Genomic DNA, 25,390 nt, shown 5'->3' with positions numbered 1-25,390 from the left:
AAACATTTTGGGTCGAGGGCCGGGTCAACATACTTCAGACTGCTGGAGGGCCAGAGTATACATAAAATGATGTAGAAGTCTTTGCGGGCCAGACAGTAAAGCATACCCAGGTGACAACCTGCAGTAAGTAAGGGTGGAATTATTGAAAACCAGCAAATTATTGCTTTCTGGCTTCCATGTGGATGGGTGATGCCAGCACTGCTATTCTATATGCGGACCACCAATATTTAAAGATGTAGCTGACGGCATATATAAGTAATACATTTTGTGTGTGGGGGGCCGGTAAAAAAGCCTCAGGGGGCCACATTTAGTCCGTGGGCCTTAGTTTGAGGACCACTGGTATAGAAGGTATATCATAAGAAACAACAACAAGCAGCAATACTAAAGTGTAGACTGCTTTACTTAAAATGTATTAATTCAAATAAAACATATTTTCCAAGGAGGAGACAGGCGACACCTTTTATCCTTTTAATCTGATGCACACACGTTCATTCTCATTTCGGAGTACCCATATTCTGGGCCTCATATGTCAGTGCTCTTTTTATTTGGTTTGATAGTTTTAAATAAAGGTGGGGCGACTTATGTCCTTTGGGTGTGATTAGCAGGTGTCTAAACTTCACTGAGAGGGTGGGCTACATTCAATATACAGCAATATATAAATATAGGATGTGTTTCTGATGCTAAAACCAAGATAATTACCATAAAACTGAGAATCCTGGATAATTTACTGCATTCTACAATATTTCACTACAGTGCTATTTTTTAATCGGTATAAAGCTACTTTGGAGTTAATAAAATTAACAGCAGGTGCACTCGAGGAGGAACAATGACCAAAACCGGAATGGTTGAACAGATGGAGGTCACTGACTCTTTTCCCCTTATCTTTTCTGTTTTTCACTAGTTTTGCATTTGGCTATGGTCAGTGTCACTACTGGTAGCAGGAGGTGATACCTGGACCAAACAGAGGCTGCACAGGTAGTCCAACTCCTCCAGGATGGCACATCAATACCTGTCATTACCAGGTTTGCTGTGACTCCTCCAAGTCACACACAGTCTGAAGAGCATGGAGGATATTCAAGAAGACAATAGGAGAGCTGTCCAATAGGGATGAGCGAACTTTAGATTCACCTAAGAAAACCTCACAGCAGAGGGGGTTAACTCTCCTCTGTTGTCTCCTTTCATCACTGCTCTCCATCTTCCTGACATCCAGGTATGGAGCTAAAGTGTTGGGAGGATGAAGGGCAGAGTGGAACGTGACAACGATGGGAGGCAACAGAGGCGAGTTAACCCTCTCTGCTGTAGTCCATGGCCACTCACCGGTTGGTTTAGGTTCATTTTGGTGAACATAAAGTTCTCTCATGCCTACTAGACATGGCTGTAAAAGGTCTTTAACCCTTTATCAGGACTGGTATCTGTGCTGTTCGGCAGGGAGTAACAGGATGAGCACTGCCAGAGCCCTACAAAATGCCATCCAGCAGGCTATGGCTGTGAATAGGCCTTGTGAGGGTGGCCTTAGGGGCTGATATCCTCTAGTGGGCCATGTGTTCTCTGCCTGCACTGTGGAGCTTAACATTTAACAAAGAATACCAGAATTGACAGGTCTGCCACTGGTACCATGTGGTCTTCACAGATGAGATCAGGCTTACCTTGAGTTCATGAGACAGACATGAATGGGTCTACGGAAGCCATGGAGAATGTTATGCTGCCTGTAGCATCACTCAGCATGTCTAGTTTGGTGGTGTGTCAGTGATGGTCGAGGAGGTATATTCATGGAGGGACACACAAACCTCTACAGGCTAGACCAAACATGGGCAAACTTGGCCCTCCAGCTGTTAGGGAACTACAAGTCCCACAATGCATTGCAGGAGTCTTACAGCCACAGTCATGACTCAAAGGCATTGATGGACTTGTAGTTCCTTAACAGCATGAGGGCCAAGTTTGCCCATGCCTGGGCTAGACAATGGCACCTTGACTGCCATTAGTTATCGGGATGAAAACCTTGGACCCTTTGACAGACCCTACACTGGTGTAGTGTGTACTGGATTCCTCCTGGTGCACGACAATACTCGGCCTTATGTGGCGAGAGTATGCAGGAAGTTCCTGGAGAATTAAGAAATTAGTACCATTGACTGCCCCCCTTCACCCACACACCTATCCGATGCTGCCAGGTTGGGCTTCAGACAGTGCTGGAGCTCAGTGATGCCTTGTCCTCAGTAAGGTCCAACCGCCCAAGGTAGATAAGGGGCCCTTCTTTTGGTAAGCTGAAGAAGAGAGAGGTCAAAGGTGGCAAGTGGGCCCATAACACACTAGGCGGCCAATAGCACCTGCCTAGGTTGCCTGTTCATGCAAACTACTGAGTATGATTTTGATTTGCTGCAGTTAATTTTGGGCAAATGGACTGGCCTATCACACTCACAAAGCAAAGTAGTAACACACTTAAAAAATGCTTGTTGTTGCCCGTCATCGAGGTAGTCCTGCCTGGACTGGACGTGGAAGAAGTTTTCTCGGATAAGGACATGAATAGCAATAAAAACTACAGTTTATGGATCAAATGGTAAAATATGTAATAAACCTGGAGTTGTGATTTAACAGATGTTATCACTACTGCTGTTAAAGCAAAATAAAGCCAAAAATAAAAAATCCAATGAACTTACCTCAGGCTTCTTGCAGCCCCCTGGAGTAATCCTGTGCCGTCCTTCCATGTCCCTCCTTCCAGCAGTGGTGACCCCCTCAATGCAGGCCGGTCGCAGCCAGTTGGAAGCTACTGCAGTAGCGGTTCCCATATACTGCACATGCAGAGAACTCTCCCGGCAGCAGGAGCTCAGTGAGGAGGCAAGTGGCCGGCCAGCTTTGCGGGGGTCGCCGTTGCTGGCCGGAGAGCCTTGGAAGGATGATGCATGCACAGGATGACTACAGGGGGCTGCAAGAAGCCCCAGGTAAGTTAAACTGATTTTTTTTTCCGACTTTAGACCATTAAAGGGAAGGTTCAAGCAAAATAAAAAAATGAGTTTCACTTACCTGGGGCTTCTACCAGCCCCATGCAGCCATTCTGTGCCCTTGTAGTCACTCACTGCTGCTCCAGTTCCCCGCTGGCAGCTTGCCGACCTCGGAGGTCGGCGGGCCGCATTGCGTACATTTTTATGCATTCCCGCTAGTGCAGGAACACTAACACATACATTTTTACGCATTACTGGTTTAATGCATACATTTTTACGCATTGAACCAGTAAAATGTATGTTAGTGTACATTTTTACGCACTGAACCAGTAATGCGTAAAAATGTATGTTTTAGTGTTCCTGCACTAGCGGGAATGCGTAAAAATGTACGCAATGCGTCCCGCCAACCTCCGAGGTCGGCAAGCTGCCAGCGGGGGACCTGGAGCAGCAGTGAGTGACTACGAGGGCACAGGATGGCTGCATGGGGCTGGTAGAAGCCCCAGGTAAGTGAAACTCATTTTTTTATTTTGCTTGAACATTCCCTTTAAACATGCAGGTCATTCTTGTCATTCCCCGCAGTTCTGACAGGGTAGACATCAGTGAGCTAAACCTGATCTCTCAGCTGTGTGAGGTACACATTTGATATCTGTGGATAACATGGTGCCACATACTACCAGCAGTAAAAGAGCAGTGCAGATTAGATGGGTGTGACCACACTGGGGTACACACGGTATAGCAGATAAAGGGTTTATTGCAGGTGCAAGGGATACAGTGAATACAGAAGGTATACCAGTATGTGGGGAAAGTGCTACAAAAGCTACAGGGTGTGTACATGGAGTAATACGGAGACAGAAGGTATGTGTGGTACTGGGGCACAGGTGGTAAAGCGGGTACAGTAGGTACAATTATACGGTAATACAGGTGGTAAAGGGGGTACAGCAGGTTCAGGGTTACAATTTGAATGCTCCTATATTCAGGTCTTCTGTAATCATGTACTTTTGAATCAAAAAACAAAAATGTTCCCTTGGTAATAACAGCAATAATATCAGGCAGACTGTTTTATACAAAGCAGCATTTATTACACAGCAGATTTGGGTTGACAGGTCCTCTTCTCTATTTAGCCTTTTTCTCCACTCTGGACACAAAGTTCTGGACATCTCGGGCGAGCAGCTCCGGCTCCTCGAAGGCAGCAAAGTGCCCCCCGCGGGGCATGTAGGTGTAGGTGATGATGTTCTTGTGCCTTTCCTTCGCCCAGACCCGGGGGGTGTGCATCAGCTCACACGGGAAGGCAGCTATTCCAGTGGGGACGTACACAGGGGTCCTAAAAACAGCAGAAGATTAGAGTCGCTTAATTGCTATGTTTCAGTAACTACGATTAGCACATTTATTCTTATGGCTTGTATATAAATCTTCAGCTTAACACATTGTACAGAATTGATTCATTATAACTTCCAGGATCTAACTCTACCTTAGGCCAGTTACCCTTTGACCAATGGCCAAGTTTCACTCCCATACTAGGGCCTCGATTCACCAAGACTTATCGAATCAATTACCGACAGCTCAGTAAAATACCGAACTCGATAAGTTAATTACAGGATTCATCAAAGTTATCTACAGCTGTTAGCGAGCATTCGGTAATCATTCGGTAATGATGCGATAAAATGGAGAAAAGTGCAATTCGTGAAAATGAAAGTGGGCGTGGCTTAGCGGTAAATTTAGGATTAGTTATCTCCTTCACTGCTCTGTCGTTATCATTGCTGACAGAGAAGATGGAGCCATTTGAAGTGGTTATGTATCAGCTGAGAGTGAATCAAAGGCGCAGAAGGGCAAGAATAAGGTCTAGAAACATATCAATTTGCAAGAGAATGGATTTAATTGCTATACCAGGACATTGGCATTCCTCCTGAATCACTTCACCGAATGGTTACCGCGATGTTATCGAAGTCACACCGAATGCGGAAAAATCTTGATGAATACAACTAGAAATCGATAAACTTCCAATTCGGTAATTTAATGAACTGGAAAAAGTTATCGCAAAGACAATGATGAATTGAGGCCCAGATAACCTAAAACACACTGCCTCTAGGTATGTTTATTGTATACTACCAGTGGCGTCACTGTGAGTGCATTAGGTGTGGACAGCACCAGGTGTCACCTGCAGAGGGCACCTAAGTTCTAAACTACAGGAGAGTGGAGTAAGGCTATACAAATATAAACTAGGCTAGTGCCTGACGTATTTCTCCCTCTTCTGGCTGCTCCATGTTGAGGTGATAACAGAGTTCAGAGGCCACATGACGACCACCTTGACATCCCCCTATTCACCCCTTAGCAAACACCCCAACCCCAAAATCAAATGTGTCCAGCATGGTACTTCTCCCTCACCTCCACCCCCTATAGCAAAGTTTGGCCAGTATAATAATCCCCACCCCCTCTTTCCTCCTATAGCAAACAGGTTGAGTATAACCCCTCCCCTTCCAAACCCCATTCTCAGCAAATGTCAATATCAAGCTCTGTTACTACAAAAAAAAAAACAAAAAAAAACGTACTATTGATTTTGTTTAGCCTGCTGAGGATGGAGGTTCATAGAGTAACAGATGGGCGACGCCATGAGTTTCTGCACCGGGTGACACCAACCCCAGTGACGCCTCTGTATACTACCTGACCTCTCGTTCCCCTCATTCCTTAACATTGTAAGCTTGCAAGGGCAGGTCTCTCTCAACCTTTTGTGTCTTGGAATTTGTTACACATTTTATTTATATTACTTTTGCTACTGTAATTACCAATTCTGTATTTTATACCTACTCTGCATTGTGTATTTTGGTGTACACCATGGTCTCTATTATGTTGTACTCCATGTTGGTTTCTTACTTTGTACAGGGCCACGGAATATGTTGGCGCTTTATAAATCAATAATAACTCCACCCAAACTTTTTCCAGTATTTTACATTGGGTGGTTATTACCGCTGTCATTGTCCCTGTTAGAGAGACTTTGCCTCAATGTCTTTTCCAGTGACACCTGAGTCTTCCCATTTGTCCCGGGTGTCACAGGAAGTGAGGAATTTTCAGCAGTAGGGTGGCAACAGTAATAGCTGCTTGATATATTTTAATCGTCTCTGTTCCAGCTGGATAGTTATTATAACCCCACTTCCTGTTCAGACATTTTTTAGTGGGGCAAGAAGAAATGATTTTTTTCTTTCCAACACACTGAGAAAAATATAAACCTAACTTCTTATTCTTATTAATATTATTTTTGTACATAGCGCCAACATCTTCCGTAGCGGTGTACATAGTACAAAGCAAATAGTGGGGAACATAGACACGAGATGTTCAAAACTCAGTGCAATCAGGACATCCAGCAATACAAATACATACAAAAGTTGATGTGTGATTTTGAGACATCATTGATACTGGCGCATATTCATATGATAAATTACAGCAGAATAAGAAACACTAAGAGGAGGTCCCTGTCCTTGTGAACTTACCATCTAGAGGGGGGTGGGTTGAAGAAATTAGGGGAGGAGACCCCAGTGTTAGCAGATAAAGCAGTGAGTCTCCAATGTTACCTATAGCCAAAGATAGGCTTGTCTAAACAGGAGTGTTTTGAGAACACGTTTGAAGGTTTCCAGCCTCAGAACAAGGACAGATTGTGGAAGAGAGTTCCAAAAGAGAGGTGATGCTTGTGAGAAGTCCTGGATGTGGGAGCGAGAGAAAGTGACCAAGATAGAGGATAAGAGGGTCTCCTGGCATGCTCTTCTATCCTAATCTGGAAACAATTAGTTGGGGCAAAAGCTTAAAGAGAGTCTGAAGCGAGAATAAATCTCGCTTCACACCTCATAGATAGCAGGGGCATGTGTGCCCCTGCTAAAAACGCAGCTATCCCGCGGCTTAACGGGGGTCCCTTCACCCCCAAATCCCCTCGGTGCAGCGGGGGATCTCTTCCTGGTTGGGGCAGGGCTAACGGCCGCAGCCCTGCCCCACGCGCGTCTGTCAGCGCGTATCTCCGCCTCTCCCCCGCCCCTCTCAGTCTGCCTTCACTGAGAGGGGCGGGGGAGAGGCGGCGATGCGCCGCTGATAGACACGACTGGAGGCAGGGCTGCAGCCGTTAGCCCTGCCTCCAGGAACGACCAAATTTGCGACCAAGGTTTTCGGGGGTGGGTTTGGGGGTGAAGGGACCCCCGTTAAGCCGCGGGATAGCGGCGTTTTAGCAGGGGCACACATGCCCCTGCTAACTATGAGCTCTGAAGCGAGATTTATTCTCGCTTCAGAGTCTCTTTAAAGGACATTGTTTCTAGTTTATTATACCCAACTGATCTGTTTCCAGAGTCATCTATTCCTGATCTTTAGGTTTGTGGCCATGAGTTCTCTGTAGGCTTTGCTACTAGATTATCCACCCAGAAAGGTTCTTCTTAACCTCAACATCTAGTTCCTTTACTAAGGGCTTATTCACACTACAAAGCGCATACACGAACGCGATTTTGTGCATGCGTTGCCATCGTGCAGCCATCACACAGAATACACGTTGTGGTGCGCTAGGAGCTCAGACGTTGGCAGCCAACCTATCAGGAGAATGTGTGCGTTGTGCGATTAGATGTTCCCAGAAGCGTTACCTCGTATTACATTGTAACGCATGGGAACGCACACCTGTAATGTGAATGGTAACATGAAAGACTATGGACTTTCATGTTGCCATGTAGATCGTACACTATGTGCGTTGCGTCAAAACTGACAGCGCAGAACATAGTGTGAATGAGCCCTAAAGGACTTTCTTACCGACTCACCTTATGTCTACCCCAGAATAACTATTCCTCAAGGAAGTTATATCTGTCCGCATCAGATCTAGTCAGTTCTAGTTTGAAGATGTCCAACAAACAGGACTTTCCAAATCACTCTTCCAACTTCAAGTTCCATGGTCTCTTTCTTATATGGCTTGTCAGATTAAAGGGTTATGGTTTGCTGCCTGCTTTATGGATAACTTACCTGCTGGATTCATTGGTCTGGAAGTCACGGGTGAAATTCTCTTTGTAGAACCTCATGGATGATGTGATGGAGCCGGTTACCCAATAGATCATCACATTGGTGAGAAGGTCATCCATGGAATATTTCCTACAACACAAATCAGGTTTATAAAATAAACATCCTGTTCGACACATATTAGACTAATAGATCTCCCTGACAATTTTACAGGTAATTTCACCCCAAGTTCTATCTCAGACCTGTCCAAGCCACCATCTTCCAGTGCTCGAAAGTCTTGGTTGGTCCATGTGGAGAACTTCTCCAGGATATAAGCAGCCAGCCCAGCAGGTGAGTCGTTCAGAGCAGACCCTGGAGAGACGCAAAACGATTGAGGAAAAATTAGGAACTCAACAGACAGTTTATCGAGTTTGCTTCTAATAGAATCTACATTCATCATTTTTGTAAAATCTCATAAGTACTGTATAATGACTTGACTCCAACAAATTCAAGTCCCCACTGCAGACCAGGGCAGGGCCGAAGGCAGAGGCAAGAGAGGCTCGAGATTCAGAGCGCAGTGTAGGAGGGGGTGCACAACTCACTTAGCTATCATTCACCTATCGTGTTTGAAGCAGAGAGAAATAAGATAAGGGGATACACGGCAGTGACTGCAAGCCAGATAACTAGAGATTAAGGGGTTGGGGGCCCTGGGGCACCTCTTAGTCTAATAGCAATCAGTGTGTGACGGCTGGGGTGGGGAGGGATGGAGGGGTGCACTTTGGTGTCTCAGCCTTGGGTGCTGGAGACCTTGTCCCGGCTCTGCTGGAGACCTTCACAAGTACCCACTGGCAGTGGTGTAGCTAGAGATCATTGGCAAGCGCTGGAACAACAGCGCAGGAGATTTGGGCGCAGCCGGCGCCACCATAGACCGTAGTAGGAATTACAGCTGTAGCGTCGCACAGTGAGTGACTTCTATGCCATCAGAAAACAGAGCTTAAGTTACTTTTAAAACACTGTAATTCAGCCATCAGCTATAGCCGAATTACATCATCATTCCCTACCATCCATGTGGACCTGGAGGGGGAATAGTAATTAACGCCGCCAGGACTTGTGCAGGAGCAGAGTAAGCCGTATGTCGGATGTATCCAGCGCTCAAGTCTCCCGGCGGCGTATTCATAGGTATGCATCACTGAGCCCCATAGCCAAACTTTACTTGGGCCCTCAGATGTAGGCACTCAAGTCTAATCATGTAATACTACCCACTGTCTTTTAACTACGATTAAGGGCAGATGGTAAGCCCGATACGTGTGAGTTGATCCTGTGATTTTATTGCACTGTCTGTGGATTTTTCAAATAAATATATTAGCCTTTTTCTACTTCAATTTGGTCTGGTTTGCAGATCCCTTTTTTGTTCATTTATCTCGTATGGCCTGGCTGACCTGATCCTGCACCGACTGATATGATGTTTGGGGGTTTAGAGCGTTTATGAACTTTCTTTGTTGCCTACACTGTCTTATGGCATTGCATTATGGAGGTAACTTGTGAAGATAAGCAAGAAAACATTGGGAATCCAGCAATGGATCCATACGAAGTTAACAGACTCCTTAATTTCTTGACTCTCTGGCCTAGATGTGTGTGTATAATGATATGAATATCTTTACCCACTGTGTCTGGCTTGGATCCCTGAATATGGAGATACCCCGACTCCCTCAGCATGGCATACACATTCTTCTCGAAGTATGGGAAGACTCGTTTGGCATCTTCTCTGGTAAAGCCCACCAACCATGGCAGGTAGTTCCCGAGAAGTAATGACATGAGCATTCCGAGGCCTCCTTTAGTCATGAACACACAATTCAGGTGGAGTCCCTTTATCGAGCTGCAACAGAAGACACATATGAAGCTCCATATGGAGAAATTCACAAGTGACATCATGCGATGAATAATTAAACAGAAGATACACAACTTCAAGGAACATTTACCATAATCATTCTCTCCCGAAGGTAGGAGATGTCATTTTTTGGGCAGGCAACAAACCCATAACTGGGCACCGGGGATGAAGAGCTTTTCACCCTACAAGCTGCAGATCACAGACGGGCGGCCTTAGGGTGTGGTGCCCATACACTGCTCCATATTGCAGCCCGATCGACCTTCCGATTTGATAGTTTTATCGAATCGGAAGGGAATCAGTGCTACTGCATGGCCACGTGATCAAGAGGATCGATCGGACATGCTGGAAAAGTCCCAAGTGCTCAATCGGGTGTGCGGTGGTAATGCCGTTTGATATCGTGATAACCATCAGTACTGGTGGACCCCTAACCAGTGTACCCCAAAGTGTAAAAGTGCCCTCACCCCCTGTGCCTATGTACAGTGTAACTCTATGCTGGCGTGACTCCTGGATTTCTCCACTGTCTGCCATCACCGCGATTGGCCTGTACCACGTGGCACCAGGTGCATATGTGATGTCACTACACGCACCTAGTGCCATGTGGTACAGGTGTTTGCAGTGAAGCCAAGCACTGGAGAAGGCTAAAGGTGATATTTCAATGAGATTTGAATGATCGCAAGTAATGAAGGCAATGACATATTGTTCACATTTACTGAACGATTCTTTCTTCAAATTCAATCATAAAATCCAACTTTTGGATCGATTTTATCCTATTTAGTAAACGATCAAAGAATCGTTCATTATCGATTGCCTTCATAAACTGCAAGTTTTCTATACAATTCGATCGTAAAAATTGCATCCAGAGATCGCATTTGGTGAAAAAATTGTACCGTTAATGGGCACCTTCAGGGCTTGTTTCCACTGTTGCGACGCAATTTCGCCGGCATTCCGACGCTTGTAAAAACGCATGCGGATGCGTTTCCGCATGCGTTTTTACCCGCGATTTCGCGTGCGATTTCGCATGGCAGGGTGCCATGCGAAATTAACCATGACACTGCCAGGGCAAAATAAAATTGAAAAAGGTGCGAAATCGCACGCGAAATCGCGGGTAAAAACGCATGTAACAAACGCATGCGTTTTTACTATTAAACACATTAGCGGCGATTCGCATGAATTCCACTCGCAGGCGAATTCGTTGGCTCTTTTGTGCGTTTTTTGACCGCTGAAAAAAACGCACCTCAACAACGCTACAGTGGAAACAGGCCCATCCACTTGCATTACATGTGCGAATCTGCATGCGTTGGACGCATGCAGATTCGCGATAGTGGAAACGAGCCCTCAAGGACTTCCGAGGTCAGAAAGCAATAAAAAGTTAAATACCTGGCTTGCAAATAGACTATACTGATATGTGCGATATTTGGGATAATATCCCTAAGATATCTATAAATGACGATCTTGTTGAGGTAAACTATAAGGTATTATTTAGATGGTACTTGGTCCCTCATAGGGTGGCCAAGTACAATAAACGCTGCTCAGGACATTGCTTTAGAGCAGTGGTTCCCAACCTGGGGGCGATCGCCTCCAGGTGGGCGATTTAGGTTCTAAGGGGGGCGGTAAATTTGTGGGGGGTGACAGGGGGGCGATCAGTATGAAAAGGCAGAAAAAATAAAGTGTCGCAGTGTCACTCGTTTTTAAGAAAATTATGGGCAAAAAATATGAGCTGTATAAAATATGCAAGTGTGCATGATAGAGTTGCGTAATTCCTCAGGGCTCGTTGGTCACGCGCCGGTGTAATGTCAGATATTGCAGACCGGAAGCAGCCTTCCTCACTGAGTATCGCGCATGCTCAGTGGGAAGTTAGATATTATTTACCTGAAATATCTCCGCTTCCGCACCACGTACACTCCCGAAATTTTCAGGGGAGGGAGGGGACCTCCAGATCTAGCTCTGTGTCGAATTGCAGCCCCCGAGCCCCGCTAGTTCCCGAGATAGGTTAGCTGCAATCAGTCTCGGGAACCAGCGGGGCTCGGGGGCTGCAATTCGGCACAGAGCTAGATCTGGGGGTCCCCTTCCTCCCCTGAAAATTTCGGGAGTGTACGTGGTGCGGAAGCAGAGATATTTAGGACGTTTTACGTGGCTGCACAATTTAATGGGACGCAGGCTCCTACTGCGCATGCGGGGCTGCACAACGTGCGGGGCTGCAATAGCTGACATTACACCGGTAAGGGAATTGGCGCAAAGTAGTTGAGTCACGGGCTATTTTTAGCTGGCAAGGTCACAGCGCTACCCCCTCCACTGGCACCACCACCTGGCGTAAGGGTATACCGTACTAAGAGAAGGGGGTGGCGACAGGGGTGAGTCGTCTTCCCCTAAGGAGCGATACCTTATAAAAGGTTGGGAACCACTGCTTTAGAGGATGTAGAATGACAGGCTCTTTCGCACATATATGGTGGAATTGCCAAAAAGTACGCAAACTGTGGATTAGAGTATGCACTTGGGCATCATCTTTAACCACCTGGGCGGTATGGACGAGCTCAGCTCGTCCATCACCGCCGGAGGCTGCCGCTCAGGCCCTGCTGGGCCGATTTGCGCCAAATAAAGAGCAGCACACGCAGCCGGCACTTTGCCAGCCGCGTGTGCTGCCCGATCGCCGCCGCTCTGCGGCGATTCGCCGCGAGCAGCGGCGAAAGAGGGTCCCCCCAGCCGCCTGAGCCCTGCGCAGCCGGAACAAAAAGTTCCGGCCAGCGCTAAGGGCTGGATCGGAGGCGTCTGACGTCAGGACGTCGGCTGACGTCCATGACGTCACTCCGCTCGTCGCTATGGCGACGGTGTAAGCAAAACAAGGAAGGCCGCTCATTGCGGCCTTCCTTGTTTATTCTGGGCGCCGGAGGCGATCGGAAGAACGCCTCCGGCGCGCCCTCTAGTGGGCTTTCATGCAGCCAACTTTCAGTTGGCTGCATGAAATAGTTTTTTTTTAATTTAAAAAAAACCCTCCTGCAGCCTCCCTGGCGATCTTATCAGAACGCCAGGGTGGTTAATTAACACACAAGTTTCACGTTATCCCCTTCACGTCTTATTAGGGTGCCCTTACCCAAACTTAACTCTGGCCCAAAATGCCCTTGTTAATTATATTTTCACGGTGACCAAAATTAAAATAGCAGCGGCTTGGAATACTCCATCTTTATCTTTTGAAGCGATTAAAAACAGACTTGACAACATATTGTTCTTTGAAAAATTGAGAGCTCATATGAACGATAATATAAAAAAGTCCCATAAAATTTGGGACCCCTTACTGGCTTATCTGCTAAGCCCTGAACAGATAAGAATAGTGGACAATCAATTATGTTCCCATCCGGATGACTCTATTGGCACCTAATACAATGGACTCTGGCTTTAACACTCCCCGTCTCTAATCCCTTAAGGCCCATACACACGTCCGTTTTTTGCGAACGATGGGTCGTTTGAACGACCCGTCGTTCAGTCGTTCGCACGCTAAATCGGGCGTGTGTACAGACTGACGTTCGCGTGTTGTGCGATCCGCCGGGCAGAGCGCTCAAACTCACTCTTATCACGCGAACGACAGTCTGTACACACGCCCGATTTAGCGGGCGAACGACTGAATGACGGGTCGTTCAAACGACCCGTCGTTCGCAAAAAACGGACCTGTGTATGGGCCATTACCTCTAATTTCTAATCTCTAACCTCTAATCTCTTCACGCTCTCTCTACTTCTCTGCCTTTCTCAAGGCTTCCTCATCTTTCTATTCTTTCTTTTGAACTTCACGCCGCTACCTTTCTTGAGGATATCTTTCTAAACGTGAACAACTATGCTACGTTGTAAGTACAATAGTTCTTCAAGAAGGCCTGATTGAAGGTTTTAGTGTTCAGAGCCTTTTTCTCAGGTTCAACGTGATATTGGGTACCTAACTCAATGGGAACAAAAGTTCTCACTAGACAGAGAAGCAGACCTGTCCTCGCTGGAGGTGTGGTCTCATACGCATGGGTACTGATCAAGTAGATTTAGGTTTGTCTCCAATCGGCCCTGTTTGGGTTAGTGAGGGTTGGTAGATTTCCTACCTAATAGTTTATTGTAAAATCTCCTGTATATACTCTCATTTTATACACTCCCTGTGATTCCTAAAGGACTTTATTTAGAATTCCTATTATTAGTACAGGGACATGGCCTTCTATCAGTTCGAATGTAATTAATGGTTAGTAATGAGCGTTATAATGTTGTCTGCATTATCATATGACTGTTTTAACCTGAAATTCACTAAAAAGTCTTTGTGAAATGTTGTTAATGCAGTACCTGTTATTGCAGTTTTCTTGTAAGTTGCTTATACGCTTTTCTTTTTACTGTATAAAATATTCAATAAAAACGATTGAAACAAACAAAAAAAAGTTAAATACCTGCGCATATTGTTTATCCATAGAGGATGCTATCCACGCCCTCCGTTTCATTCCGCCTAGTTTCCATGCTCATTTACCGGCCCCGGACGGGTCCCGACCTCTTCCCCACTTAATATGGCTGCTAGAGCTTGCCGCGGCTGCGCAGTCCGCATGGACGCTAGTGCGGCTGTGCAGCTCTAGGGCCTCCTCAGAATGCTCCTGATGTATGCACAGGAGACAGCCGGGAGCGAGGTTGTGGCGGGAGGAGGCCCTAGAGCTGCGCAGCCGCACTCACATCTATGCGGACTGCGCAGCCGTGGCAAGTTCTGACAGCCATATTAAGTGGGGAGGAGAAACCGACCCATGGTGAAATAAAACGGAGGGCGCAGATGCGTCCTCTATGGATAAGCAATATGCACAGGTATTTAACCTTCTATTGGTTCCTGACCTCGGAAGTCCTTTAATAGTAGTGCCAGCAGACAGGTGAGACTTTACTGAGCAAAGGCCAGGGCCGGATTACAGACCAGGCAACAAAAGCAGTCGCTTGGGGCCCCCATTCAGAGTCAAAGGGGCCCCATTAGCACATAAACCAGCCCTCGCCATCCTGTCAGCGGTGGCTGACGAAATGGATGGAAAGATGCATATCATTTTAAAGCTCTCTTTCTCCTCTTTCCAATGATATATAAACCGCCGCCCTATGCCTTTTAGTTTGCTATTTTTCGCGGCCACTGCAATTTCGATCGCGAAAATAGTGAAAACTAAAAAGGCGTAGGGTGGCAGTTTATCTATCATTGGAAAGAGGATAAAGAGAGCTTCAAAATCTCCATAGTTACATTGTATTACACAGGATGACTTTTCTCCAAAGTCGGCAGCTCGATTCAGCACAATGCAATGAAATATAAGGAACCCAGGGGGATATAATTACAAACATCATGCTGGTAGGTGTGAGGATGTAATTAATTAGTTGTGGGTATGCTTAAAGGCATACCCACAGACACTGCTCGGAGTCCCTTTAAGGGCTCTGCCTCTGACACAGGAGACCAGGGTTCGAATCTCGGCTCTGCCTGTTCAGTAAGCCAGCACCTATTCAGTAGGAGACCTTGGGCAAGTCTCTCTAACACTGCTACTGCCTATAGGGCGCGTCCTAGTGGCTGCAGCTCTGTCGCTTTGAGTCCGCCAGGAGAAAAGCACGATATAAATGTTATTTGTCTTGTCTTGTCAAATGATGCCGTGCGCTGCTGATTGTCTTCAGAGCCAGACTCAAATGATGCCGTGCGCTGCTGATTGTCTTCAGAGCCAGACTCTCCTCCTAGGTCCCCCTCCTGCTACTGTGCGCTCTGCCGCTGCCCACTCCTCCGTCCCTTCCCACAGAGAACCACAGCTGCAGCAAGAATGATAGCAGTAGATGGCAAACGCTCACTCACCTATCCATGATCCAAGCGATAGAGATCCCGTCATCTGAAACCCATCTGTCTCTTCTACAGTGCAACCGTTCGCTCTGAACTTCCTGATTCTCAGATCAGACAGAAAGTAGGAAGTAGTAATAGTAGTAGTAACAGAGCGGCAGCACTCTAGAGGAGACAGATGGGCTCCGGATGATGGGACCTCTATTGCTTGGATCGCAATAGGTGAATGTGAGTCATCTGGTGCTGTCATTCTCCCCCGCTGTGGCTGCCTTCTCTGCTGGACTATCATATTCACTGGGATGGAGGCTGCATGGTGGCTGTCTAGTTTGGGAGGAAATCGGTTGTTCGGTGGTGGGGGTGGTTATGTAATTCTGTCTGGGTAACAGCTTCCGGTTTGGCGGTGTCCAGAGCTTTCTGCTATTGCAAGGCTGGAGATGCAGGGGGAAAGTGCTGCTGCTGTGATATCTGGCGCCCTCTTCACAGGAGTGCCCCAGCCCCTGAGTGCAAATGTCCCAGCCATTCATCTCTCACTCTGCATTTTGCCGCTGCTATTACCTGCATTGTGCACCCACAGAGGAAAGCGGGCTGTTGCCCATAGCAACCAGTAGCTCGGCTGCCCCGGTGTGTGCGGCATGTTGCTGTGCAGCTGCATCTTCTGATTCTATTACGACATGATGGGGGGGGGGGCCCAAATCAGTTAGTTTGCTTAGGGCCCCATTTAGCCTTAATCCGGCTCTGGCATAGGCACTTGGTGGACACTTTTGGGGACCAGGCAGGCGGCGGAGGCAGCGATTAATGATAGATATCATGCTGAAATCTATCGTAAAAATTGTATATGGGCATCTCATGATCGATCTGCCCATACATCTAGTAATGTTTGGCTACTTTTAGTTGAGTGCGTCCCATGCTGTCACACAGGGTGTCAGTGGTGGGATCTCAGGGATGGTGGAGGATGTACTCCAATCCTTACACATCTCTCTAGAAATTCCAGAACTTTAACTATCAACGAATGATGTTCTTACTCTGGTTTCATCTGGGAGATTATGGTGGTGATGAGGCTTCCCCAGTCTCCTCCTTGTAGATAAAACTCCTTAAACCCCAGTCTGAGCATCAGCTTGTAGAAGATACGGGCAACAGCAAGGCCATTACAACCTGAACAGGGAAAATAAAGTAAACATACTCAAACTGTGTCCTCCAGCAACAGACTCAAACTAAAGATGGCCATACACTTACAGAATATTTTCCATCGATATCCAGCCCGATTCGATCCTTTGATCCAATCTGCTAGAAACCAATGCCACAAATGATTCCCGGTCAACAAATTTTCAACCAAAATCAGTCCATGGAAAATTTTAGTTGATCGGTGGCAGGTTGGGAGCAAGTCGCTAGCGCTGTTCAAAATGACGACCGACAAAGCTATTCTCACCTGTCCACAGTGCGGTTCCGGTCTATTCTCTATTCTATCTGTACATCTGGTCATGAGCGGGCAGCAAGCAGGGAACTGAAAACTCACCAGCTCCGAGTCCAGCGTCGTCTGCATGGCAACAGGGTGTCACATGACTCGTCATCAGGACGTTACCAGCGTGTAATACGCCACACGCTCGCGACTCTGCAGGGAGGGAGGGGGGGGGAAGGGGGAAGGAGTGGAGGAATTTTACGGAATGTGGCCCGGGCCAAGAAAAGTCTGCCCAGCCTAAACTTATATAATTTTTCCTTCTACTTGATTTATTGGACGACACCAAACAGCCAAGTTTGTCCCCTATATAAATTATTTCTTTGAATTCCCTTCTCCGTCTTTCATCAGAGGTTAATCCCAGCTTTTTCCAAAAATGTTGGGTTTAGATCACCTAACCTATATGAACATTTTCCTTCACAGATTTGGGGTCCCAGATTACCCCAACTTTTCAAATTCTATGAACCCGGCTGTTTGGGTTTCAGGTAACAATGTCATTGGCATTCCGAATTCATCTCGTTAGGGGAAAATGTATGAGCTTGAGAACCCAGGTTGAAGATTATGTGAACATACTATATATTCATATACTTAAACAGCTGATAGAACGTCTCCTATTCCAATCTCTTTTTTTTACTGATGATGTACCGTACTTCATATATTTTATTATGCAAAACTTTTAGTTATCAATAAAAATGGTGTTACAAAAAGAAAAATGGAGCACCAACTGCTCAGGTATTCCATGACCCTGGAGAGGTGTTCCCCAACCCTGCCCTCAAGGCCCACCAACAGTGCAAGTCTTGTAGAAATCCACAGGGGTAGTTAATTAGCTCTGGTGAGACACTATTTACCTCACCTGTGAATGTTTGTGGTTTCCTGAAAAATGTACTAGAAGACCAGTTAACAGTTACCACCCAGGAACCAGGAGGGAACTCACCCTTTTTATGCGATGCCTCTGAAAAGCCATACCCTGGAATAGAAGGACAGATGACCTCAAAGACCACATTGGGGTCCAGACCATGTTTCCCCGGCTCCGTCAGGAGTGGAATAATCCGATAGAATTCATAGAAGGAGCCAGGCCACCCGTGGACCATCAGCAGAGGAATGGCCTTCTGTCCAGCAGGGAGGTTCGAAGGTTTGACATGGATAAAATGGATGTCCAGTCCTGAAGAGAACACAGCATGAATTATGGAATTATAAGTAAAGCTAAATAACATTAAATGACAAAAGTCTCATGCAGGTCTGATAATTGTAGTCATGTTTCATGCAAGTGGAAATTCATCTTATAAAAAAATAAAAGTTAGCATTTGTGATTCAGTGACTTGCTGCAAGAGTAAAGTGTCATTGGAGGCAATGGTGTAGGGATCACCATAGCAACTATAGCGCCTGCTATGGGTTCCTTAGCCAAGGGGGCCCGGTGGTCTCAGCAGTTAAGCTATCAGGAGGTCTGCCACGGTCATCATGGAGACCCCCGAATTGCAGAGTAGCGAGCAGAGTGCTGGGGACTATTATGGGACTGCAAAAAATGGCCGCTAGAGCATACACCATAAAAAATATGTCTGCAAACGTGGAGTCCGGCAGCCATTTTTTGTAGTTCCATAGTAATTACTATAGGACAGCATACAGGAGAGGCAGAGCAGCAACGAAGACATACTGGAGAGGTATGTCTCTTCCAACCAGCGCTCCTCTTGCTACACTGCATATGAGAGGAAGGGCTACCTATATTTTGGGATGCTAATCTGGCTTCTTATACATGGGGCAAATCTGGCTACTTATAATTGGAGGACTAATCTGGCTACCTATACATGGGGGGGGGGGGGACTAATCTAGTGACCTATATGGGTGGGCCCTTCTTGGTACTTATAATGGGAAGCTACTTCATACTAGCTAGACTAGGGAACATATCTGGCTACTTACGCTGGGGTATTTCCAGCTACTCTAGCTAACTATACTGTGGAGCTACCTGTGGCACATAGGTACCTTATAATGTTTTGTGCTTTTTGGGGGAGGGGGGGGCAATCAAAAATTTTGCTATGGGGCCCCATGTAATCATCTAGGAAAATTAGTAGTATACATTGTTGAGAAGGTGATGTTCGCTGGTAGCTACGTGTACATAGCTATTCAGAGGGGGGTTGACTTACCTATGCCGCCGCCTATAGTCGATGTGTTCTACTTGTGGTCCACGTAACTCCACTACTTCCTCCTGTATTTATGTGGACCGCAAGTAAAACGCATTGGCTACAGGTGGGGCCATTGGTAAGTTAACCCACCCTATCGCGGGCAGCGCTATCTAATTTAAATTTCAATTACGAGCAGCTATATACTAGCTACTCATGTACTAGCTACTCTTAGCGAACCACACTAAAAGGGGGTATAATGCTAGACTATGGCATGCGCGTACATACGTGTGTTTCGGGGGGGGGGGGGGGGGAAGATGGCAGAGGTCACCAGTTTATATTCTATGTTATGGAAACTGGAGAAAAGGCAGTTAAACACTGATAGTGCCAAAGTGACCCACGTCTGGAGATCACCGGTACTGGTCATGGAGTAGGCAGCATTGGTCATGTGACCCATGTCTGGAGGCGGCTGCATTTTCTTTAGGAGTGGGGAGTATCAAGCAGTATATGTTCCTCTAGGGATACAAGTTTAATGACCAGCCCCATGAAAACAAGAATTGAGATGTTTCTGTCCTAGAATACACACCCTCAATCTTGGTCTTGTAATGGGGGTATTTGTTGATGACCTCCACCTGTTTTCTCCAGTCAAACTTGTCTTTCCAGTATGCGACAATCTTCTCCAGCTCCACCCCATTTACTCCATAGTGAAACTGGCTGTCCTCCAGCGGGGTGCCATAGCGGACACGGTCCAGGCGTTCATGGAGGTCCTGAAGGTGCAAAGCAAACAAGAATGACAAAGGCACAAAGAGTTGAACATACCTGGGGCTTCTAATGGTCCCCGGCAGACGTCCTGTGTCCGTGCAGCCACTCGTCTATGCTCCGATCCCCGCCGCGGCCTGCACAGTACCCTGCCGGTGACGTCAGCGGGAGCGAGGACGCGGCCACACAGGTGCAGTGGTTTTGCAACTTTAAAACTGCAAATTTCGGAAGAGAACCGGCGGTGGGGACCGGAGCACAGCGAGTGGCTGCACGGGCACAGGACGTCTGCGGGGGACCATTAGAAGCCCCAGGTAAGTTCAACTCTCTTTCCCCCTACAGTACTCCTTTAAATATTGATCTCTTTTCAGAATTTGATTGTGTCGTCTGACAGGTAAGCCATCTCTATTCTTTTGATTTTATATTGTTTTTAACTTAGTTTTATCCAACCTTGAGCGCCTCTTCTAACAATGTTGTAGCAGCGGTTTGCGATCCACACCCGATTGCAATCGGATCGCAAAATGCTGCTAGTGGAAAACAGCCCTTGGAGTTTTCTTTATCAACAAAACAAGTTTTTTTAGGCAAACTTATGATCTGAGGGAACAACTGCTTTTGTATTCCTGACAGAGGTGGAATATGAGGACAGGATGGTACAGCCCGGCACAGAACAAACTTATAGTACAACCGGCCTAAAGGACACCTAAAGTGAGAGAAATCTGGAGACTACCATATTTATTTTAAACAATGCAGAGCGCCTGGCTGTCCCGCTGTCACCAATACTTTTAGCCATAGACCCTGAACAAGCATACAGGTCAGATGTTTCTGACTGAAGTCTGACTAGGTTTGCCACAAGTTTGTTTCAGATGTGTGGTTTAGGCACTACTGATGCATGAAAAATCAGATTGGTACACAAGCAAAGAGAAAAATCGGCACTAGATAGGATCCTGGCAGGTCAGGGGATGCAGGTGCATGAAACAATTTGTGCCTCCAGTAGGTGATATATCAATTGGAAAAAAAAAAATAAAAAAAAAGAGAAGAACTTCTGGGCACCAAATTGCATAAGGACGTCACCTTTAATTAATCCTCCCGACACCTTCAAAACATACATGCAGAAAATTCAGCCTAACAGCCGTTTCGCAGGATGACCTGCTTCTTCAGAGGCAGCACAAGAAGCAGGTCATCCTGCGAAACGGCTGTTAGGCTGAATTTTCTGCATGTATGTTTTGAAGGTGTCGGGAGGATTAATTAAAGGTGACGTCCTTATGCAATTTGGTGCCCAGAAGTTCTTCTATTTCTTTTTTTTCCACCTGCATGAAAAATCAGCAGGATAGCCAAAAGACAAACACTTATATAGTGCTTTTCTCCTGGCCGACTCAAAGCGCCAGAGCGGCAGCCACTAGGACGCGCTCTATAGGCAGTAGCAGTGTTAGGGAGACTTGCCTAAGGTCTCCTACTGAATAGGTGCTGGCTTACTGAACAGGCAGAGCCGAGATTCGAACCCTGGTCTCCCATATCAGAGGCAGAGCCCTTAACCATTACACCATCCAGACAACTGGTATTAAAGAACTGGTATTTAAGATACTTACCTAAGGAGAGGGAAGGCCCTGAGCGTACATCCAAAAAGGGTATCTGGGAAAAAAGGGCATCCAGTAACGGCAATAGTAAAACATCGGTATTAAATACCGATATTTTACTATGGCCAAACCTAACCCTATTCTTACACAGAACGTTACCTGCGCTGCTGCCTTTGCTAGCCTCTCCCTCTCTGCCTCTCACTGGCTGGATGCCCTCTCTGTCTGGTCCCTTAGGAACCCTGCAGACAAGCCTGTGTCTGTGTCCCCGGCATCCAGCTCCATCTGTAGACAGGATGTTTTTGATGTCCAGGTCTTCGCTGACCTGATGCCGGTACTTTTCCCCCCTGGACATTATGCCAGACTGCTGGGTACTGCTACGCTGCTGGGGTGATGGGGTCTGTGCGCTGCTAACCCCGCCCCAACAGCCATGGTGCGGTGCGATGATCGCACTGCACAAAATCAAGTTCTAAAAGTTAAATATCGGGTGCAGAATAGCGGCATATACCGCCTGTGCCCTGCGGCCACCGTGAGTTAAAGTTTGGAGGTGCGACTGAGCTGGCCTTGACAGACTGGGAGCAAAAGGGTCAGGACAGCAGAGGGAAGAAAGGAACGCTGCACGGAGCCGTGGCAGAGAGGTGTATTCTCCCTACTTCTGCAGCGACTCGGGCTGGCTGGTAAATGTTGGAACGGACTAAATGGGTGCCGCAATCAGGTGACGCAGAATAGCGGCTTTTGGGCACCCGCGATGTATCAGCGTCCACTATATATATATCAGGTGCCCAAATTTCTGCTATGGTGCTTAGAAACCGCTATTTTATTTTGGTGCCTAAAGCGTAGTGGCGCCCATTTAGTCCACTTGCTGCATGCGCCCTTTTTTCCTGCTCTGAGGCTCTGGATCCCATAGGCTCTGGCTCTGACCAATTGGTCAAATACTGCTCTCTACCATCACAGGAGGCTTCGGAAGCCCAAGTACTCCTGAAGATGGACAGCCCCATATTGCGGGGGCGCTAGCGCGCTCTCACACATGAACAGTACAGAGCCGCCCACTCACGAAGACTTCCAAAGCCTCCTGCAGCGGGGGATTCAACGCAGGGACCGTGAGAGGAGCGGGAAGGCTCTATAGCAGGGGTGCCCACACTTTTTTGGCTTGTGAGCTACTTTCAAAAATAATCAAGTCAAAATGATCTACCTATGTACAATTTTAGAAACACACTTGTATATACAGAATGGAAAATGTAGTGGGGTCGGGATCTACCATGAATTCCTTTGCGATCTACCTAATGGGCACCCATGCTCTATAGGACCCAGAGCCTTCCTGCCTTTAGGTAAGTACCTGTTTTTTTTTAGGTTCCCATTAGCTTTAACATGTTCGGTAGCACTACAGAGTACATAACCATGTCACTGACACGGAGCTCACAATCTAGTCCCTGTCATAGTCTATAGTCCTACTATATTATTATTATTATGTATTTATATAGCACTGACATCTTCTGCAGCACATTACAGAGTACATAGTCATGCCACTGACTGTCCTCAGAGGGGGTCACCATCTAATCTCTACCATAGTCATAGTATAATGTCCTACCATATTACTATTATTATGTATTTATATAGCACTGACATATTCTGCAGCACTTTACAGATAAATAGTATATGTTGTGGAAGATACGATTGTTTGCTGAAATTAACATTGTTGGCCGAGAGGCTGGTGAGGAAACATTTATTGTTATTATATTTGTACAGCAGCAGATGCCGTGTCGCTTTATCCTGAATTTATATTTGCCAGTCTGTGTCTCTCTGCCAGACATGAGTGCCAACACAACACAGCAACCAGCGGCAGCACCTGTCATCACTCACACACAAATGGGTGTGTACTGGCACTGTGAGACTGAGTGGGGTCACCCCACTCCTGACCTGCCCTCATCTGCAGCTAAAACACACCTGGGACTCATTCTGCTATACAGTATAAGCTGTTACTTTGCGCATGTATTGATAGTAAACTAGCTGCAGCGTATGCTGATCTCTGCTATCCCCAGAATGTTCTATATAGGCTGTTATTCTGTGCGTGTATTGATAGTAAACTAGCTGCAGCACATGCTAAACTCTGCAACCTCAAGTATCTACAGTATAAGCTGTTACTCTGTGCCTGTACTGATAGTAAACTAGCTGCAGTGTGTGCTGACCTCTGCTATCCTCAGTATGTACAGTATAAGCCGTTACTGTGTGTCTGTACTGATAGTATACTAACTGCAGCGTGTGCTGATCTCTGCTACCCCCAGTATGTACAGTATAAGCAGGTACTCTGTGCCTGTACTGATAGTAAACTAGCTGCAGTGTGTGATCTCTGCAACCTCCAGTATAAGCAGCTTTTATTCGGTGCCTGTACTGATAGTAAACTAGCTGCAGTGTGTGTGATGATCTCTGCTACCCTTTAATTCAGTGGACCTTTGAAACAGTCAGATGATGTAACTTCCTGTACAGAGTTGGCTTTGGTACCTGTATTTCCTCTTCAGAGGCCTCCAGCCGGAACTCTCTGATGCTGGTGTCCTCGTTCTGCGCTGGTCTCTCGCCTCGTCCCCACCACCCATCCCCCATCTCTATGGTCTTCCTCCGCCGTCCACATAACAGCCAGCACAGCACGGCTCCGCCCACTCCCAGCGGGATCAGCGCCCTGCGGGGCCAGTGCTGGGGGAGGGAGCACCTGGGGGCGGAGGGAGGGAGAGGTCACTGAGATTATGAATCGGTAATATTCAGGTTACACCAGCAGGCAGAAAATATCATTAGTAAAATACATAAAATGCATATTTTCTGTGACTGGAAGAAAGGTGGATGGACAACGAGACACCACATTCCCTACAAACAGATCAGCCCTATGCCCACCTCCACGTCATTTCATGCTCAAAGATTATCCTAAAAAATGTCCATAACTGGCATTAAAGAGGCACTCTAGGGACATATAGTAGAATTAAGTAAATCTTTATTGCTCTCTGTGTCCCTGATGGAGAAATACGTCCTCAATTCCTGTCTAAAGAATCTCCAAGGCTTTAAAGTGAACCCGACATGAGAGTTATATGGAGGCTGCCATATTTATTTCCTTTTAAGCAATACCAGTTGCCTGGCTGCCCTGCTGATCCTCTGCCTCTAATACTTTTAGCCATAGACCCTGAACAAGCATGCAGCATATCAGGTGTTCCCTCATTATTGTCAGATCTGACAAGATTAGCTACATGCTTGTTTCTAGTGTGATACAGACATTACAGCAGCCAAATACACCAGCAGGGCTGCGAGGCAACTGGTATTGTTTAAAAGGAAATAAATATGACAGCCTCCATATCACTCTCACCTCAGGTCAGGTTCACTTTAATATGAGCCATAGTGGACAGAGGAACAGGAAATTACAGATATAAAAACCTGACCAGGACAATCTCTAGCAAATCAGGCGCGTTGAGCTCAACACTTTTTTTGTTGTGATTAGATGCCAATTATTATAACAGCATTAAGGACAATAGAGTTATCTTTAAAAAAAAAAAAAGTTATCCTAAAAGCAAAAAATAAATAATACAAAAAATCCTAGGGGTTTGTGTGATGTCTGGGATGAGGGTACTTGTCATAGCTGGCCCAGCAGAAGTGACCATTTTACATGTTTTAAAAGTTTTGTAAATAAGGTAAAATCTCTATGTAAAGATAGACCAACTGTCTATATGTATCAGTTTTGTTTACCGTAGTTAATTATTTCCTAAAATTAATTATTTCCTTTAGACAGGAATCAAAGGTTGTTCTGATGAACTGGCGAACTCCCCCATCAAAAAATCCACAGAGGGGATGGTACCATGAGCTGGGGAGGACCTGTCCTCTCCTGTCCCCAATAGCTGCAGCGTATAATATTTACCATATAGAATACTTATTTTATTCTGCTACACTGAAATGC

The 25,390-nt window shown here is 46.4% G+C and overlaps 1 protein-coding gene across 1 annotated transcript; it reads right to left on the bottom strand.

The window, feature by feature from the left end:
* Positions 1–3,993: 3,993 nt before the first annotated feature.
* On the bottom strand, positions 3,994–24,150 carry LOC137504358 (epoxide hydrolase 1-like). The gene is made up of 8 exons (XM_068232669.1): positions 23,959–24,150; positions 19,719–19,899; positions 17,953–18,180; positions 16,588–16,717; positions 9,548–9,762; positions 8,150–8,258; positions 7,914–8,039; positions 3,994–4,257 (listed from the first exon to the last, which is right to left on the bottom strand). Exons 1-8 carry the CDS (start codon positions 24,055–24,057, stop codon positions 4,050–4,052), a joined length of 1,296 nt encoding a protein of 431 aa, XP_068088770.1. The 5' UTR covers positions 24,058–24,150; the 3' UTR covers positions 3,994–4,049.
* Positions 24,151–25,390: the final 1,240 nt, after the last annotated feature.

Source organism: Hyperolius riggenbachi, chromosome 4, assembly GCF_040937935.1.
Source record: "Hyperolius riggenbachi isolate aHypRig1 chromosome 4, aHypRig1.pri, whole genome shotgun sequence".
NCBI lineage: Eukaryota > Metazoa > Chordata > Amphibia > Anura > Hyperoliidae > Hyperolius > Hyperolius riggenbachi.
Note: the sequence above shows the minus strand (reverse complement) of the source record. Positions and strands in the feature narration are given on the sequence as shown.